This window comes from Microcaecilia unicolor, chromosome 14 (genome assembly GCF_901765095.1).
Source record: "Microcaecilia unicolor chromosome 14, aMicUni1.1, whole genome shotgun sequence".
NCBI lineage: Eukaryota > Metazoa > Chordata > Amphibia > Gymnophiona > Siphonopidae > Microcaecilia > Microcaecilia unicolor.
The window spans coordinates 31,691,835-31,711,281 of NC_044044.1; the positions used below are offsets into that span (position 1 = coordinate 31,691,835).

The following is a 19,447-nucleotide window of genomic DNA, read 5'->3' on the forward strand; positions in this document are numbered from 1 at the left end:
TCTAACTCGTATCCATCTTTCACATAAATTCCTGTGTCTGGCAGTGAAGGAACTGATATCACTTGAAGAGCTAATATCAGCTCATTAAAGTTTTAATAGCACACATTCCACCCATAGACCTCATCTTCCGAGCATCATACCTTCATCTCCATCATCCCACCTACCCTTCAATACTAATAACAAACATCCACACATAGTCCTCAGATTCAGGAAGATCATCATCACGTCAACTCCATAATTTCAACTCTTCTTCAATACTAATAACAAAAACTCCACACACAGTCCTCACCTTCAGGATCATCACTTCATCTTCACCATTCCAACGTCAATGAAGGATGAGTGTTAGAGGTTTGTGCGCCTGTAGAGTTGAGTTCTGCATCTGCTCTCTTCTTGAAGGAACAAATATTTTCTTGCACTGTATGTTCCTTTGGGAAAGGATCTCTTAGGTAATAATTTCAAATGATGAGCACTAATGACGGAAAGGTGATGAGGGAGCCCTGATTTGTGTAGATGATTAAATTATGTGATATTCTTATGATCCAGTACAATGGGTTTTGTTCCTAGATTATGTACAATAGATCACTAAAGGATGAGAAATATGGAAAATTAATCATCCTATTTGGAAATAAATCTCAGCATATGTAGGATGAAGAGATTCCTTTTGTTGATAGTCTGGAAGCCTGTGAGGGGATTTATAGAACTAAGACTTGGACGTGTTTCAGCCATAATGGAACACACCAAAAACATCCAGGACTAAAGCTAAGACATTTTGAGCTAGACCTATTTTTAGAATGAATAAGGCAAAAAAAAGGTGAGGAGGGAATCAGGAATGACCTCCCCTTACTCCCCCAGTGGCCACTAACCGCCTCCCACCCCAACCCAAAAAAATGTGATTTAAAACATTACTTGCCAGCCTCAGACGTTATACGCAGATCCCTGGTGTACTTTAGTGGTGGGTGCAGTGCACTGCAGACAGGGGGACCCAGGCCCATACCTATTCCTACCTGTTACACTTGTGATGGAAACTGTGAGCCCTCCAAAACTCACCAGAAACCCACTGTACCCACATATAGGTGCCCCCTTCACCCATAAGGCTATTGTGGTGTACAGTTGGGGGTAGTGGGTTTTGGGGGGGCTCAACAGACAAGATCAGGGAGCAATGGTGAGATGTGTACCTGGAAGCATTTATTTGAAATGCACTGCAGTGCCCCCTAGGGTGTCCCATTGCTGTCCTAGGATGTCTGGAGGACCAGTCTGCTGAAAATGTTGGCCCATGACTTGATTTTGTATGTTTTTCATTTGGATGTTTTGGGTTTTTTTTTTAATGGTCCATAAAACAAAATGTAGAAAGCACAAACCTTGTTCGAAATGATATTTTCGAGAAAAAGATAAAGACGTTTTTCTTTTTTCGAAAATGACCGTCTTTTTCTATTCGGACTTTGTACGTTTTGTGCAAAGCATCCAAAGCTGGACGTAGACATCATATCGAAAATGCCCCTCCACATCTTACATGGGTATCTGCCAAAACTAGGCCTGAGCAGTTGCACCAGCTCGATGGCTCAAACAAGAGCTCAACCCTAAGTTCACCCACATGTGTATATACGCTTACACTCAAATTCTATACATAAAAGAAGTTGCCTACTTTCATTTATAGAATTTACACCAATCAGGTGCCCTCTAGGGTCCTAGAAACAGAGAAGTACATTCCCGAGCACATGCAAATGCACCTAGTGTGTTACACCAATGATTTCTACAGCACGTGTGCAAATCTTTTATAGAGACACAGAGGTGCCTATGGTGCTTATTTTCAAAGCATATGGATCTCCCAAAATACCGAAATGGACGTCCATGTGATTGAAACGTCCAATTTTACAAAAGCAGGATTTTGACGCTCAACACTGCCGCAGGTCCAAATAACAAGGGGGCGTGTTTTGAACAGGACTGGGGGGGGGGGGGGGGGGCAAAATCAGGACCTTCAACAGCGATCACCGAAGGGGAAGAAATGTCCAAGTCTAAAAAGGAGGACGTCCTTATTTAGACCTGTTTCAGGAATGTTCAGAGTACAAAGAACAAGCACAATGGTACCGGAAAGAATGACTTGTGAAAGAAATACAGCATAATTCAAAATACAGGAAATTTACTTTCACTCTCAGCTTAAATTTTTAAATCGAGACAGAAACATATCATCTCGATCATATAGGAAATTAAATAAAAGGAAAATCATAATTATATCTTAAGCTCTATTTTCTGCTTCCTTAGACCCCAATATCAAATAGGGGGGAGGGGTATTATGAATAGAGAAGATTACATAACATAAACATTAATATTTAACATTGCGGTGTTCCCTCGAACTGATGTTATTTTTTGTTGTTTCATATCTAGAAAAGATTTTAGCTGCTCTGGTGAATAAAATATATATTTTGTTTCTCCCGGTTTTACTACGCACTTACATGGGTAAGCTAGAAAAAAAGGACCCCCTATCTCCACAGTTCGTTTCCTCATAGCCAAAAATGCTTTCCTTTTTTGCTGGGTTTGTTCTGTTACATCAGGAAATAGCCACCCCTTCTCACCTCCAAAGAGGGTTTTAGCATTCTTAAAATAAAGTCTCATAACTGAATTACGGTCCTGTTCAAATACAAATGAAACATTTCAGTTCCTCCTTCTAAAGATTGTTCCCATAATGCTGAAATATTATTCAAATCTATGTTTGCTTTCACTGCAACCCCCATCCCTCCTCCTTCTCTCCTGGAATTCGGAATATAATACAGCTCTGAAGACTTCTTTACCCCTGATGCGGCTTCTTGTTGGGTTTTTTTCATCTGCTGCCAGTTGGACTGCATAAATGCATCGAGAACTTTTCAGTTATATTTATTACTTGTGCTTCAGACCATTTCCTTCTGGTTCCGGTTTTGTACTCACACTGGCTTTGAGTGAGTCTGAGGTCCTTTTACTAAGCTGCGGTGAAAAGTGGTTTGTGATAGTGCAGGTGCGGGTTTTGGGCGTGCTCAGAATTTTCAGCGCACGTACCAAAAAATGCTTTTTTTAAAAATTTTTTGCTGGAAATGGACTTGCGGGGAAAATCAAAATTGCCACACGTCCATTTTAGGTGTCTGACCTTATTCGCCAGCCACAGACCTAGCGGTAAGGAATCTGTGTGCGTCAGATGCCACTTGGCGCGCATCCAAAAAGAAAAAAATTGTTTTCCAGACACACGTAGTGGACATGCGCCAAAACGTGAAATTACCACAAGAGGCACGTGGTCATCGGGCAGTAAGTTCATTTTGGTGAGTGTTGGGTGCACCTAGAGCCTAACGCCACCTTAGTAAAAGGGGCCCTCTGTTTGTTCACATTCTGTGACTATTTACTACATTGTAGCGATGAAGCTAAAATGTAGTAAATTTAAAATGAATCGGAGAAATTTTTCTTCACGCAACGTGTAAGTAAACTCTGGAATTCGTTGCCAGAGAATGTGGTAAAGGCGGTTACCTTAGCGGAATTTAAAAAAAGTTTGGACAGCTTCCTAAAGGAAAAGTCCATAGACCGTTATTAAACGGACTTGGGGAAAATCCACTATTTCTGGGATAAGCAGTATAAAATGTTTTGTACATTTTTGGGATCTTGCCGGGTATTTGTGACCTGGATTGGCCACTGTTGGAAACAGGATGCTGGGCTCGATGGACCTTTGGTCTTTCCTAATATGGCAATACTTATGTACTTATGTATTCATATTTTTGGGGGTGGAGATTTTTTTATGCCACATTTTGTGTTAGTGCCAGGGAGTGGGCCGGTAATCGTTTCTGCTGTAGTCCCTGTTATTGAGACTTTATCTTGGAGGGGGCGTTTAGCTTTGAGGCTTCACTCCTTGCCTTTCTCTGCTTTTTCTCTCATTTTTGCAGTTTTTTTTGTTTTTTTGCCCTTAATTTGGTTTTCTGTAGTGACCACATACATGGAAGTAAACCTAGAAGATACCCAGACACAACAGATATTTATTTATTTATTGCATTTGTATCCCACATTTTTCCCACCCATTTGCAGGCTCAGTGTGGCTTACAGTATTCCGCTCTGGTTATCGCCACAGCGGAGTAAGATACAATTAATAATTACATAAGAACATGAATAACATAATGGGATAAAGAATTAGGTATAATGAGATCAAAAATGTACTAACATTTAAAGCAGTAATGCGCTAAGGTTCAAATGATGGATCATTGTGGTATGTCTTATTGAAGAGATAGGTCTTCAGTGATCTCCGAAAGTTGATTAAGTCAACTTATTTATTTATTACATTTATACCTCACGCTTTCCCACTCAAAGCAGGTTTAATGCGGCTTATATAATAACAGGGATTACAGAGTTTTGATGAAGAAATATAAGTTGAGTATAGTGGGACAATAAAAGGAATAGGGGTCATCTTATAGAATGGCAGCCTAGTTCTTGAGCTCCCCGCTCCTCCGACTTACAAAAGCATTTACAGGCGGCCCCAGGGTCTGTACTTGACCGAAAAACGAGTGACGAGATCAGCAAAGCGCCAGCAACAATGAGTAAATCAGCTGCGGTGCGAAATAAAGAAGCGGAGCGGCTAACGGGAGGTGGGCCTAGCCGGGCGTCTAAGCGCCATGAATCCGCGGCGCACGTGTCTCCGTCGGACTCGGATTCAGCGCTATCCCTGGCCGAATCGCGGCAGCCTCCTAATAAAAAAAAAGGCGTTTCAGTTGAGCTTCGCCAGCTCTTGTCAAAAATACAAGAGGATATTAAGGGCTCGAAGGACGAGATACTCGACCGCATGGAAGCGCTAAGCACAGACTTGCGAGAGTTAGGGGGCAGGGTAGAAGATGTTGAAACAAGAATGGATGAGCATGCCGAAACCCTGAATGCCCACGAGATACAGTTTCAAGATTTGGCAAAGAAAAATGCTGAGCTGGAGTACAAAATTGACGACTTAGAAAACAGAAGCAGGAGGAACAACCTAAGGTTTAGAGGGGTGCCCGAAAGCGAGATCGAGGATGTCCCACAGATTGTGAGAACCCTGTGTGCGGCATTATTGGGCCCAGAGGATGGAGCAGTGGAGATTGTGCTGGACAGGGCACACAGAGCACTTGGCAAAAGGCAGGACAATAAAGTGCGGGATATCATCACAAGATTTCATAAATACGAGGTGAAAGAGAAGATCTTTAACTTAGCGCGGAAGGCGCAGGACCTTGAATATGCTGAAGCTAAAATATCAGTATACCAGGATCTTTCACAATTCACGTTGCAACAAAGACGGCTGATGAAGCCGGCCCTGGAAATACTAGCCAAAGAACATATCCCCTATAGATGGGGGTTTCCCTTCTCGCTCTTATACACACTGCTCAATCACTGAAAGAAGTATGGGGGACCCTTCTTGAAGCGGGCCTGGTCTCGTCGAGCGTGCCGCAGGGGACAATGGCGCCAGCCACAAAGGCAAAGCTGCAAGGATGGAAGCGGGTTCCTGATTCTGGTAACCGGCGCAACTCGAAAAGACGTGGTGGAGCAGAGGAGACCTGATCTACCTCAAGGAAGGTTTGATGGAACTGTTAATTCTGGGGACAAGCTTGAGTTGAGACTTTTCGAGTTTTTGGACAGTAATAAGGGAACCTGAATTCTACTGGGGAGTCTTGAATGTTTTAATGTGCGGAGCAAGGCCTTGCCAGAAGCCTGGGCTTTGGGGTATGGCTAGTGGGGCTGTAAGAAGGTTCTGGGGAATGCTTTGGGAATATATGCAAGAGTGACTTGGGGCCGAATGTGGTGAGCTGTGAACTGTTATGTTATGGATTGGGAAGTTACAGGATGGAAGAAGGTGGAGTCGGGGGAGTGGGGGAGGGATGAGGGCTGGGCTGTCAGGGATTGATGGGTTGCTTTCTTCATTCCCATTCAGGGGAAATGTGTCCTCTGGTTGGTGTTTCAGTGTGGGGGAAGGGAGATAAGGGGTGGGAGGGTGGGATACTGGGGGGGAGATGGGAGGGAAGGTTAGGTCCAGCCTATTGTTTGAAAAAGATGGTTTGCCTCTATGATGGATTCACCGGCAGGAAATGCGGTGGACCTTGATATTAAATACACATGAGTGCTGATTTAAAGATTATGTCTTACAATGTCAGGGGCCTGAATATGCCTCAGAAACGGCAAAAATTTTTTAAGGAGCTGATGCACCTAAAGCCGCAAATAGTTTTATTGCAGGAAACGCACCTTCGCCGTAAGCACGAAAAGCTCCTCTCTCATCCCAGCTATCCACTTATTCTATTTGCATCCTCTGCTGAAGGGTCAAAGAGAGGGGTGGCGGTGATGCTACATGCATCGGTGGCGGCGCAGATAAGGCAGATTAAACGGGATCCTGGGGGACGGTTCTTGTTTGTGCACATAATGCTTGACCAAGTAGACCTAACTCTGGCCTCTGTGTACGCCCCAAACGAACAACAAGGGGCTTTTTTCACTAAGGTGAAAAACATACTTGCCACTTTTGTACAGGGCCCCCTAATCCTGGGTGGAGATTTTAATGCTGTAATGGACCCAGCACTGGATAGGTCGGGAGTCAGCCGCTCTGGGGACAGTAAGGAGTCAATTGCACTAGGAGCAATGGCATACTCTTTGGGTGTGTTGGATGTGTGGAGGGTGAATCATGGGGGGGAGCGGGATTATACATGCTATTCATCTGTCCACGACTCTTATTCCCGAATTGACTGCATCTTTCTGGACATTGGGCTGGTAGAGAGGGGCCCCATAACAGGGATAGGCAATATGACCTTATCCGATCATGCCCCAGTTTGGGTGACCTTGTCATCTATTCGGGCAGAGGTTAAGGAAAAAAGGTGGACGCTCAACACGACTATGCTCCAAGAGGTAGAGGTGGTGGAGGGTTGCAGGAGAGTTTTGAAGGATTATCTAGAGCTTAACATGGAATCGGGGCCTCCCCTTAGCACGGTATGGGACGCAATGAAAGCAGTCACGAGAGGTTATTTTTTACAATTAGCAAGTAAGAGAGCGAAAATCCGTAGAGCACAAGTGGCGAGTTGTCTGGGAAACATACAGCGCTTAGAAGCACAGCATAAGGTTGGGAGATCACCAGCAGTATTAGAAGAACTGAGGGGTGAGAGACTTAAGTTGGACTCTATTTACTCAGAGCAACTAAGTCTGTTACAATCTAGAATTAAAAGTAGCACTTATGAGTTTACCAATAAAGCAGGGCGCAGACTTGCCACGAAATTACGCAGACAAAAAATAGACCGTACAGTAACCAGGGTGAGGGACAGTAAGGGTAGTATACTCACTACATCTGAGAACATACGTAAGAGGTTTGGGGAATACTACCAAGCCTTGTACGCACAAGGGGGAGATCCGTCCCCGGAGGCCATTGATGAGTACTTGGCAGAGAGTGATCTCTCACCTCTGACATTACAACAAAGAACAGAGCTGGAAAAGCCAGTCACGCCATTGGAGATACAAAAAGCTATTCAGCATTTGCCGTCCAGCAAATCTCCGGGGTTGGATGGCTTCCCTAATGAATTTTATAAGAAATTTGCTTTGGAATTGGCGCCCCTGTTGGCAGACCTGTTTAACCAGATTGGAGGGGGTGAGGTTTTGCCCCCTACCATGCTGGAAGCGTGGATTGCCATCTTACCCAAGCCGGATAAGGATCACACGGAGTGTGGCTCTTATCGCCCAATATCAGTTCTGAATGCGGACGTAAAAATATTAGCTAAAGTGTTGTCTAACCGATTGGCTCCGTTGCTTCCGGCGATTATCCATCCTGATCAAGTAGGCTTTGTGCCATATAGGAAGACTATGGATAATACCCGAAGGGTAGTTGATCTAATGCACCTGGCTGGGAGGGTGAAGAGGCCAATGTGTTTCCTTAGTTTAGACGCTGAAAAGGCCTTCGATAGGGTCCAATGGCCATATATGTATAAAGTGTTGGAGGCATTTGGGATAGGCCCCCAGTTTCGCAACTGGATCCACTCTTTTTATGACTCACCCAAAGCATGCGTGCGAGTTAATGGGGCAAATTCAGCTATGTTTACCTTGTACAGAGGAACTCGTCAGGGTTGCCCATTGTCTCCCTTGCTATTCGCCATGGCGATGGAGCCTTTCGCTTCCACAATACGTGCGGATCCAAATATTACTGGGGTTACAGTGGCGGGCAGAGAGCACAAAATGGCGCTTTTTGCAGATGATGTGCTTCTGTTCGTTACTCGACCCCAGGTTACATTCCCTAATTTGTTAGAGGCGATTGATAAGTACTCGGCAGTGTCTGGCTTCAAAGTGAATATGACAAAGTCAGAGGCCCTGAATATATCTCTCCCTGATGAGTTAATGCAGTCATTAAAATCCTCATTTGCCTTCAGATGGGCACCTAAGCAGATTAGGTACCTGGGTGTAAACTTGACAGCAAAGTTGGGTGGCCTCTTTACGGCAAATTACAAGGGTTTAGCACAGGTTATTACGGCTGACCTTGAAGGGTGGGGTGACCTGGGACTATCATGGTTCGGCAGAATAGCTGTTGTCAAAATGAACGTATTGCCCCGGCTGCTCTACTTATTCCAGGCCCTCCCAATTAAGATGCCTAAAAAATATCTCTCAGCTTTACAGGATCGTATCGTAAGATTTATTTGGGCGGGGAAAAGACCGCGCTTGTCGCGGGCGTACTTGTACCAGGCTAGGAGAAGGGGAGGTTTGGGGGTCCCTAACTTGAGTTGGTACTATAGAGCAGCTCAAGCACGCGCAGCCATTGAATGGTTTCAGGACTATCCAGATAGACAATGGGTACACTTGGAGCAATACTCTATAGGTCAGAGACCTTTGGGGGCAGTGATGTGGCTCCCCAATCAGTTTCGGGCGCTTGGGGAAGAGTTATGTCCCTCTATCCAGGTTACCTTGCATTACTGGGATAGCCTGTTTCCCAAAAGGAAGTGTGCATTGTCCCGCTTATCTCCTATAGCTTTCAACCCACTATTTTACCCTGGGACAGAGAAGGGGGTATTTACGCGGTGGCACCAAGAAGGATTAAAAATGTGGGGTCAACTGTTTGAAGGTGATCAGTTACTACCGTTCAGTGCTGTGGTGGGGACTTTTCCAAATCTGAAGGGTGACGATTTTGCTTATCGCCAATTGTCACACTTCCTCAAAACACGAGCTGTTAGAGAGGTGGTAAGCAGGAACAAAACCACCTTGGAGGAAATTTGTGAGGGATCCACCATGACTAGTGGACTAATATCACGCTTATATAGCACCATTAATCTGAAGGAGTCTAATTACACTCTTCATAGGAAGAGTTGGCAGAAGGAGTTGGGCATATCTTTGGAGGAGGGGGAATGGGAGAGGTTGGAGAGAGCTACGGCGAGGGTGTCTTCACATGTTCCATTTAGGGAGAATGCGGTGAAGGTGATGTTCCGGTGGTACTTGACGCCGGAGCGCATCCAGCGCATTTACCCCGCATCAACGGGTTTGTGTTGGAGGGGTTGTGGGGTTAAGGGCACGATGGGTCACATCTGGTGGACCTGTAGGAAAGTACAGGCCTATTGGAAATCAGTGCACAGCAGGCTGCAGTACTGGCTGGGATGCGTGGTCCCGTGGAATCCAACTACTTTTCTTTTCTCTGCGAAGGTGGCGGGTCTCCCGCAGGCTCGCCAGACTTTGCTGAGGCATGCTATAAGTGCGGCTAGAGTGATTGTGGCAACTTTTTGGAAGAAGCCCTTGACTCCTCCAATAGCGAGATGGCTTAGTAAACTGAGGTATGTTTGCGAAATGGAAAGGCTCCTGGCGGAAAGGCGTAATCAGCAGCAAAGGTGGCACTCAATATGGGACCCTTTCACCAGCACGACCATGAGTCAGTGAGGCATATGGGAGACCAAGCATTGTTAGAGGAGGCGAGGACCTAACCGGGAGGGAGGGGGGAATGGCGTAGGGAAGGGGGGGGGACTTGGTTAAGTATATAAAAAATGTTCTACAAATTTTGGAGTGTGTGTTTTTGCCTACAAATGAAAGGTTGAACAACAATGACAAGACTGTTGCTGTTAGGTCTTTAATAATTGCGTTGACTGTGGATTGATTTAATGTGGCTTGGTGTTATCTTCTTTTTCCTCTTGTTGTATGTTTACCTTGTCAATAAAGACTTCATGCAAATAAAAAAAAAAAAAAAATAAAAGGAATAGGTAGGTAGAGAAGGGCGAAAGTGAAGGGAGTAGGAGAGGTACGAGCAAGGGAAAGTGAGCATTGGAGGAGGGGTAGAGGAGGCGGAGGGTGAAGAGACATGGGTTAAGCATAGGGAAATTAGTACATTAGGTGGTAGAAGTAGTCTAGGTCAATGTCGTTTTCTACTGGATATGTAATTGGTAGATGAGTTCATAGGATTAACCTGGGTCATTTGGGTAGGCCTGCTTGAACAGATGAGTTTTTAGTGATATTGAATTACCTAGGCTAGAACTGCATAAAATGCTTTTCTAGTTTCTGGGTTCAGCACCAAATATTGACCGTACCAGGATAACATCTCGGCACTGCAGAAGACCCATAGAATCAGGACCAGTACTGGATTAGGCCAGCACTGAACATCTGGACTTAATTCAGCCTAGGGAGGTCAATGCTTTTAAAAACACTAACCACCACGGGTTGAATATCAGAGTGATTTGAAAGTTATAAATCATTTTCACCTTCAGTTTTGGGTATCATTAGTAACAATCCGAGCATATTTTCTTGGGCCAGGGCTGGTGTTAGAAATTCAGCGGCCCAGAATGGAAACCAAGGAGGAGGTCTTCAGCCTATGCCTCCTTTTGCTTGAGGCAGGTTTGGTGGTCCTCTATGGTACGGAGGACCAGGGCATTTGCCACATTTGTCACCCCCTAACACTGGCCCTGTTTGGGAAGACAAGTCACACATTTAACAAGAAGAATAAGAGATATCCTTTATAACTAGGGTTTATCACACTCTATCTCTTGCCATGAAGTTGTACAGAGAAAATGGTCTTCTGATCTCGGGAAAACAGTTTTCTGGTAAATAATTTTGCTATGCCTTTTTTAACCTCTTGGTTTCTTAGGCTATAAATTATAGGGTTGAACATTGGAATTAATGCATTATACATCACAGCAAAGAGTTTGTTTTGTTCAAGGGACTGTGTGGATGTCGGTCTTATGTATGAACAAAGCAGAGTCCCATAAAATAGAATAACGACCGTCAGGTGGGCGGAGCAGGTGGAGAAGGCTTTGCGTCTGCCCTCTGCAGAACGGATCTTCAAGATGGTGGAGATGATGTAGACATAAGATACAAAGGTTGACAAAATACAAGGCATCACCACAAAACTTCCCAAAATATAATTTATATGATCAATGGTGGAGGTACTGGTGCAGGAGAGTTTTAGCAGTGCTGAGATGTCACAGAAGAAATGGTTGATTATGTTGGACCTGCAATAGGAGAAACTTGATAGAAAGACAGTGTATGTCACAGGATCCAGAAATCCAACAATCCACAGCCCTGCAACGATCAGGACACAGACATTCCAGTTCATGATCACGACATAGTGCAGGGGGTGACATATTGCGACATAGCGGTCATAAGCCATGACTGAAAGCAGAAGAAATTCTATACATAGCGAAAATGAGAAAAAATATATCTGCATGAAACACCCATTTACAGAAATCCTCTGATTTTTCCTCAAGAAGATGTCCAGAAGTTTGGGAAGCGTGACTGAGGTGGAAGAGATATCAACGAGGGACAAGTTACAGAGGAAAAAGTACATGGGGGTGTGCAAGCGAGGGTTCAGGCATGTTACTGTTATTATAGTGAGGTTCCCCAACAGGATGATCAGGTACATCAGTAAAAACAGAAGGAAAAGAGGGATTTGGAGGTCTGGAAATTCGGGAAATCCCAGAATGATGAATTCTGTTGCAGTGGTGGTATTTTCCTTTCGATACATTATGGAAACAGTGATGAGATATAAGGGAAAAATTTGCATCATTAGAAATAAGTTCATTGAACATACATGAGAGGTGAAGCTATGATGTCCTGTCTAGGGCTACATACACTGACCTGAGCTAAAGGAGATGCAGTCCATAAAGTTCAGCCTTCTTCAATCTGCACTAATTTGGGCATGGGTCACAAGGGTCTTTGAAGACATTTTTCATCTTCTCAGACAGACTCCTGGCACCCCAACCTTAAGAAAGGACAAGAAAGACCATTAAGATGCGCCAACAGGGCAAGTATGAAAGAGTTAGCTTTGAAAGCCATTGACAGGTGGTAGAGTGTGGGATTGACTCACGAGTTGGGGTATCTTAATACAGTCCGGAGGGCAATCATCAATTGATTGAAAAATACAGGTTGGATCACTAAAATGAGGAGAAATATATTTAATGCTAAAAGACGGTAACAACAGTTAAGGCCATAGTTGCAAGGACCACAGCCACAGGTAACATAGGTGTACTAATGGTGTCTACTAAATGGAAACCAGATCATCTTAAATAACACATTGATGATCTAGGAAGGGTTGATGCAACCTAAAAGTTATGATGATGCTTGTCCTTTGAAAATGTTGTGAAGAAATTCTCAGAATAGGTTGGAAAGTCAGCGGATTAAAGGATCTGCCTCATTCTCAGATCCATGAGAAGATGCCATGTTCTCAGGAGTTGTTACAAGGGCATTGGCAGAGATGCCCGGTCCAGAAGAAGATGACGAACACTGTACTGTAAGATTTTGTAATCTGTCAGATGAGAAAGTTAGGAGTAATATCATAACGTATTTGTTATCCTAGTAATAGTTGAATCATGAGACATGTAGTTTGTGAGTTTTCACGTGTTCTGCACTCTACAACCTTCAAGCACAGTATCCTGGTCTATAATTTCCATTCTGTGCAATCTCAGGAGTGATAGAACAACATCAAAAATAATGTGTTGCAAATAATAATTCAGACACATACAGGAACACAGACTAAAAGGGCTGACTGGTGTGACCGTGAATGGAAGAGTCAGTGTGGGAGACTGAAAAGACACATGTGGAAGGCAGCAACAAAGCGATTTTACTGACAATAGAATGGGATTGATTTAGGCATGGGTGTGGGATCTTTGAAAACGGTCCAAGTACACATATAATTTTACCTTCAGTGAGAAAAAGCATTCTTGGAGATGCAGGTTAGCTACAGGTACGGTAAGTGTTTCCTGTCCCCAGATGGCTCACTATCTAAGGGGGTCATTTACTAAAGGTTAACTCAAGTTATCTGCAGCAGGGCCCATAGGATCAAAATAGACCTTGCTGCAGATAACTCAAGCTACTCTTTAGTAAAAGACCCCCTAAGTCTGCACCTGAGGCAATGCAGGGTTAAGTGGCTTACCCAAGGTCACAAGGAACAGGAGCTGGATTTGAACCCTGGCTTCCCTGGTTCTCCATTCACTGAGACGGTTTTGGAGTTGGGATCTACTTAACAGTTACAAGCGTACGTCTGCATAATATAAATTATGCACATATGTTTATCCAAAAAATGTACCTATACAAAAAAGGGATTGAAAGCTTTACAAGTAATTCTCCTTTTTCCACATATAACTGCCTAAACACCTTTCTCTTTACTAAAAGGATCTACCCCGTTGTGGGTCCCCATCTTATCCTTAGCTGTCCTCACCTGGATGCTGCCATCTGAAGCTTTTTACACATCTGAGACTTTATCTCTGCCTCTTCCATTCTTGAGTACATTCATGGTCTCCCAATCTCCCTGTGAGTTCCTATCAAACTCCTAAAGCCATACCCCCTACTCTTTCCCCCCATGATTCTACCTTAGGTCCCCTCACTACACAGTGCAAAAGTGTCACAGCCGTCCTTTGTGATTTCTCTCACACTGGGCCTCATCTCTGGATCTTCAAGGATTCATCAACCAGAACAAGGATGGACTTTGGCCAATATGTTGAAACTTCTCCTCAGTGTGGGGTAGCGGTGATGGTGAAAAAAGTAAATAGAACATGAAAAATTATTCAGAAAGGGATGGAAATAAAACTGAGAATATTATAATGTCTCTTAATCAATCTATGGAATGAGTGGACATTAAGTATCTCTGCAGTTCTGGTCACCCCCGTCTCAGAAAAGATGGAGAAGAACTGAGAAAAGTATAGAGAAGGGTAACAAAATGATAAATGGGATGGGACGGCTCTCCTATAAAGAAAGAATAATGAGGTTAGGGGTTCTTTGATTTAAAGAATAAAGAACTGAGAGGGAGTATGATCGAGGATTATGGAATCATGAGTGGGCTAGAGAACAGCTAATTACAGAATGACTAAGGAATACTTCTTTAAACTAGCAGGTAGATTTAAATTAGAAAAAGGATTGTTTTTACTTATTGCATGATCAGATCTTGTCATGGCATGAAGCATAGCTGGTTTCAAAGGGCTTTGGATAATTTCCTGGAACAACAGTCCATTTACCAGTTATTAGCTCAATAGATTGAAAATTCACTGATCATCTCTGGGAGTGAGCTGAGAGGAATCTACCTACTCTTTCGAATATGCTGGGTACTTGAGACCTGGATTGGCCACTGTTGGGCTCAATCCAGAATGACATTTCAGTGTTCTTATAAATCCTGCCTCCTGACCAGCTTATCTTATCTTATCGTCTTCCCTGCATCCATCACATGCTGCTACACTGCTACTATTTCATTCCCTTTCCTATTTAACACCCCTGATGATAGTGTTTTCATTGTATTGTCAGTTGTTTTGAGAAATAACTTGTTTATTCTTTATTTCGTAATATCCTAATATAACTCGTATCTATCTTTCACATTAAATTCCTGTGTCTGGCAGTGAAGGAACTAGTAAAGCTTTAAAGAGCAATAGCACACATCCCATCCATAGACCTCACCTTCGGAGCATCATCACTTCCTCTCCATCATCCCATCTACCCTTCCATACTAATAACAAACATCCCACAGACAGCCATCAGATTAGGAAGATCATCCATCATTTCAATTATTCTTCAGGTGTTAATAACAAACATCCCACAGACAGTCATTAGATCAGGAAGATCATCCATCACGTCATCTCCATCATTTCAATTATTCTTAAGGTGTTAATAACAAACATCCCACAGACAGTCCTCACCTTCAGGATCATCTCAATTATTCTTTCAATACTAATAACAAATATCGCACACAAAGACTTCATCATCAAGGTCTTTATCTCTTCATCTAGGAATGCAGTGAAAATCAACTGGGAAAGTGCTCCACAGGGAAAGCCCAGCAGATTTGATCTAATTTATTTACTTCATATACTTCTTAGCATAGCTGAAGCATTCAGATGGTCTACAATAATAACTACCATCGCGTACAAAATTCTATTATTAATGTAGAGAAATATCTAACAGAATAATCTAGAAAGCCGTCATTATCACAGACCTAAGCCATAACTCGATTTAAATTGCCAGTTTTCCAGATCTTCACGACAAATATGTTGCAGGTACCCTTGAAATGCTAATAACAAACTTCCCATACACAGTCCCTCACCTTCAGGTTCATCACTTCATCTCCATCATTCCAATAAATCTGTGCTGAGCGTTACAGGTCTATGCACCTGCAAAGTTGAGTTATACATCTGCTCCATCCTTGTGGAAAGAAATACTTTCTTGCATTGTATGTTCCTTTGGGAAAAGATCTCTTAGGGTAAAAATTTCAAATAAAGAGCACCTAATGGTAGAAAGGTGACGAGGGAGCCCTGATTTGTGTATTTTGTTATGATCCAGTACAATGAGATTGTAAAGTAGTCGTGGGGTGGGGGCTACTCTTTGTACGCTTGCAAGTAATGAAGTTATGATTTTGTACAATAGCTTATATGGTAAATACAGTGCTCCAAATAAATGCTTTTGATACAAAATTTTAGCAGGAATTTAAGCCTGTAAATTTGGGATGATAAACTCCTTAGGAAGTAGCTTCTCTGAGGAGTTATGATGTCAACTCAAGTGTGGCGTAAAGTCAGCCACTGAAAAATCACCATAGCTTTGAGTTTCACTTTTTGTTAGCTGCTGTCTATGTTTGTGGAGGTTATTTAATTATTTACATTATTATATTCTGGCTTGGATACTGTGGGTTTCGTAGAGGGATGCACACTGCAAGCTCGGACAATCCCTAGCGGCCCTCACTGGTTCACATTCATACAACTTGAGTTTTTGGCTTCGGTTTCGGCTGAAACCAGGCTATGAGTTTCAGCCGCAGTTTCGGTTGGCCTCTAGCTTCTTGTGCGGTCAGTCTGGAGGCCCATTTCAGAGAAGCTGTTTGACTTGTGGGGCAGATGCTGAAGGCTTGTTGCTTGGTGATGAGAGCAATGGGTTGGGAACAGGGAAACTAAGATTCAAATGGTAGACATTCCCTGTGACCTCGGCCATGTCACTGTCTCATACAGCCTTGCGTACTTAGAGATATTGTAATCTCTTCAGGACAAGGACATATCCTACTTGAATTCCTGTCACCAACCAAAAGCATTGCGCACCTCTGGTACCGCCACAAAATTGATAAATTAAATATACATCTCATGAGTTGGTGATTGTCAGTCAGATGAATTTATATACCGACCCATCCAGTTAATTACATGCATCCAAATTGCTATATGTATGTGACCCAACATAAAGAAATATATTTGGGTATTGCTCCTGACTCTACCCAACTTGGAGCTTCAAATGTGATCTCTTGTTCTAGTTTGTTCCTTTCTCTAAAAATATTGGCTTCATGTGCATGATTTATATCGTTGCCACTTTACCCTCCTCTTGCTGCTTCCATAAAATAGGGTGCAACATATTGGAAAGCAACTTCCCTTCAAAATTTAGCATGAAGTATGGTAGAATTGTCCAGTACTGCATTCCTACTCACATCTAGAGCTCTGTCCTTGCAGAGGCATCATTTTGTATATCCTGATCACCTTGTTATCGCAGAGATTTCTCGTTAATGTTTATTGCGTGATACAGGCATTGGGGACATATTTAGCATACAGCTGTATCAATTCACCAACCATCGCTCCTAAATTTGTAATGTGCTATGAACGTCTTTTAAAAAATTAAATTAGGGAGAAAGATTAGTCATATATTTTATAACAGTTTTCAATGTTGATACTGTTGAAAGTGACTCCACCTTTATCAAACTGAGGTTCTTTTCGTTAGGCCACTACTCCGCATTCCAACTAGGGATATGATCAGTGAAAGTTTACAGACATTAATATGTTCCCAGACAGATGGATCACTGGAGGGACTGAATCACTCCTATACCACTTGATGCCCTGATTGGAAATGAGACAGCTTCAAAGGCTACCTCCAGTGTGGACCAGGGTACAACATGACTGCTTGCTGCATGGTTTTCTAGGCCTCCCTAGATGGAGGAGGAGGGGTGGGTAGGAACAGCTTGGGGTACCCAGTGAGGGAAGCCAATGGGTGCTGGGGGAGAGAGGAGCCGGTGATGGGGGTTTAATGACAACTATATGGCTCTAAGCTGTTTTTCTTTGCTTGCCTGCTGCTGGCTGTGCCTGTTCCTCGTTCTATAGTGAGTCAGGAGAACATCTCCCCTAGCAACGAGGAGGTATCAACTTTGCTGACAGAATCCTTGAGCTCCCAACTGAGGCAGATTAAAGTTGTTTTAGGGTAATAAAGCTATAGCCATGCCCATATCCAAACATCGCATGGCTCTGTTTCGGTATCATTTATTTATGTGAAAGAAGAGGGGGAGGATAAGAGATGGAGGTGATGATGGCCAGATGTTCAGGCCAATGAGTCCAGGTACACAGGAATGTCATATTACAATGCAATGGGTACAGAAGGGACACAGACATTACAAACTATTTGGTCCTAAAGCCAATAGTATTTTGTATGCAGTTCTCATTTAACAAGATGTCCTGTATGTGTAGGTTCTTTTATTAAGCTGCGGTAAAAAGTGGCTTGCGATAGTTTAGGCGTGGGTTTTGGGCGTGCGCAGAAATATTTTTCAGCGCACGTATCAAAAAATGCTTTTTAAAAATTTTTTTTACTGAAAATGAACGTGCGGGCAAAATCAAAATTGCCACATGTCCATTTTGGGTGGCTGACCTTACCCGCCAGCCACAGACCTAGCGGTAAGGAATCTGTGTGAGTCAGATGTCACTTGGCGCACGTCCAAAAATAAAAAATTGTTTTCCAGATGTACATAGCGCACACGCGCCAAAAAACAAAATTTCCGCAAGAGGCACGCGGTCATCGGGCGGTAAGTTCATTTTTGGGTTGGGTGCATGGGTTGGGTGTTGGGTGCATCTAGAGCCTAACGCAACCTTAGTAAAAGGGGCCTCTGTTTGTTCACATTCTGTGACTATTCATATTTTGGGGGGTTGAGATTTTTTTTATGCCACATTTTGTGTTAGTGTCAGGAAGTGGGTCGGTAATCGTTTCTGCTATAGTCCCTGTTGTTGAAACTTTATTTTGGAGGGGGCGTTTAGCTTTGAGGCTTCACTCCTGCCTTCCTTTCTCTTCTTTTTCTCTCGTTTCTGCAGTTTGTTTGGTAGATTTAAAACAAATAGGAGAAAGGTTTTCTTTACTCAGCATGTAGTTGGACTGTGGAACTCATTGCCGGAGAATGTGGTGGCAGCGGCTGGCCTTATGGATTTTAAGAGGGGTTTGGACAGATTCCTGAAGGAAACATCCATTAAACATTATTAAAAAAAAATTTTTTTTTTTTTTTTTTGGGGGGGGGGGGGGTTGTTTGCCACCTTCTTGAAGCCTGGATTGGCCGCTGTTGGAGACAAGATGCTGGGCTTCATGGACCCTTGGTCTTTTCCCAGTATGGTGGTGCTTATGTTTTGCCCTTAATTTGGTTTTCTGTAGTGACCACATGCATGGCAGACACAACAGATATTCAATTACCCAGGCTAGAACTGCATAAAATGTTTGTCTAGTTTCTGGGTTCAGCACCAAATATTGACCGTACCAGGATAACGTATCGGCACTGCAGAAGGCCCATAGAGTCAGGACCAGTACTGGATTAGGCCAGCACTGAACATCTGGACTTAATTCAGCCTGGGGAGGTCAGTGCTTTTAAAAACACTAACCACCACAGGTTGAATATCAGAGCGATTTGAAAGTTATAAATCATTTTCATCTTAAGTACATAAGTATTGCCATACTGGGAAAGACCAAAGGTCCATCAAGCCCAGCATCCTGTTTCCAACAGTGGCCAATCCAGGTCACAAATACCTGGCAAGTTTTAGGTATCGTTAGTAACAATCTGAGCATATTTTCTTTGGCCAGGGCTGGTGTTAGAAATTCAGTGGCCTAGAACGGAAACCAAGGAGGAGGCCTTCAGCCTATGCCTCCTTTTGCTTGAGGCAGGTTCAGGGGTCCTCTATGGTACGGAGGCCCAGAGCAATTGCCACATTTGTCACCCCCTAACACCGGCCCTGTTGGGGAAGACAAGTCACACACTTAACAAGAAGAATAAGAGATATCCTTTATAAATAGGGTTTATCACACT

General features: G+C 43.3%; 1 protein-coding gene across 1 annotated transcript; it reads right to left on the reverse strand.

The window, feature by feature from the left end:
- Positions 1 to 10,933: 10,933 nt before the first annotated feature.
- Positions 10,934 to 11,917, reverse strand: LOC115457344 (olfactory receptor 1G1-like). The gene has a single exon (XM_030186761.1). The coding sequence runs from the start codon at positions 11,915 to 11,917 to the stop codon at positions 10,934 to 10,936; it is 984 nt and encodes a 327-aa protein (XP_030042621.1).
- Between the last annotated feature and the right edge of the window lie 7,530 nt (positions 11,918 to 19,447).

Coding starts and splice junctions, on each gene's coding strand:
- LOC115457344 (XM_030186761.1), bottom strand. CDS start 11,917: ATGTATCGAAAGGAAAATACCACCACTGCAACAGAATTCATCATTCTG.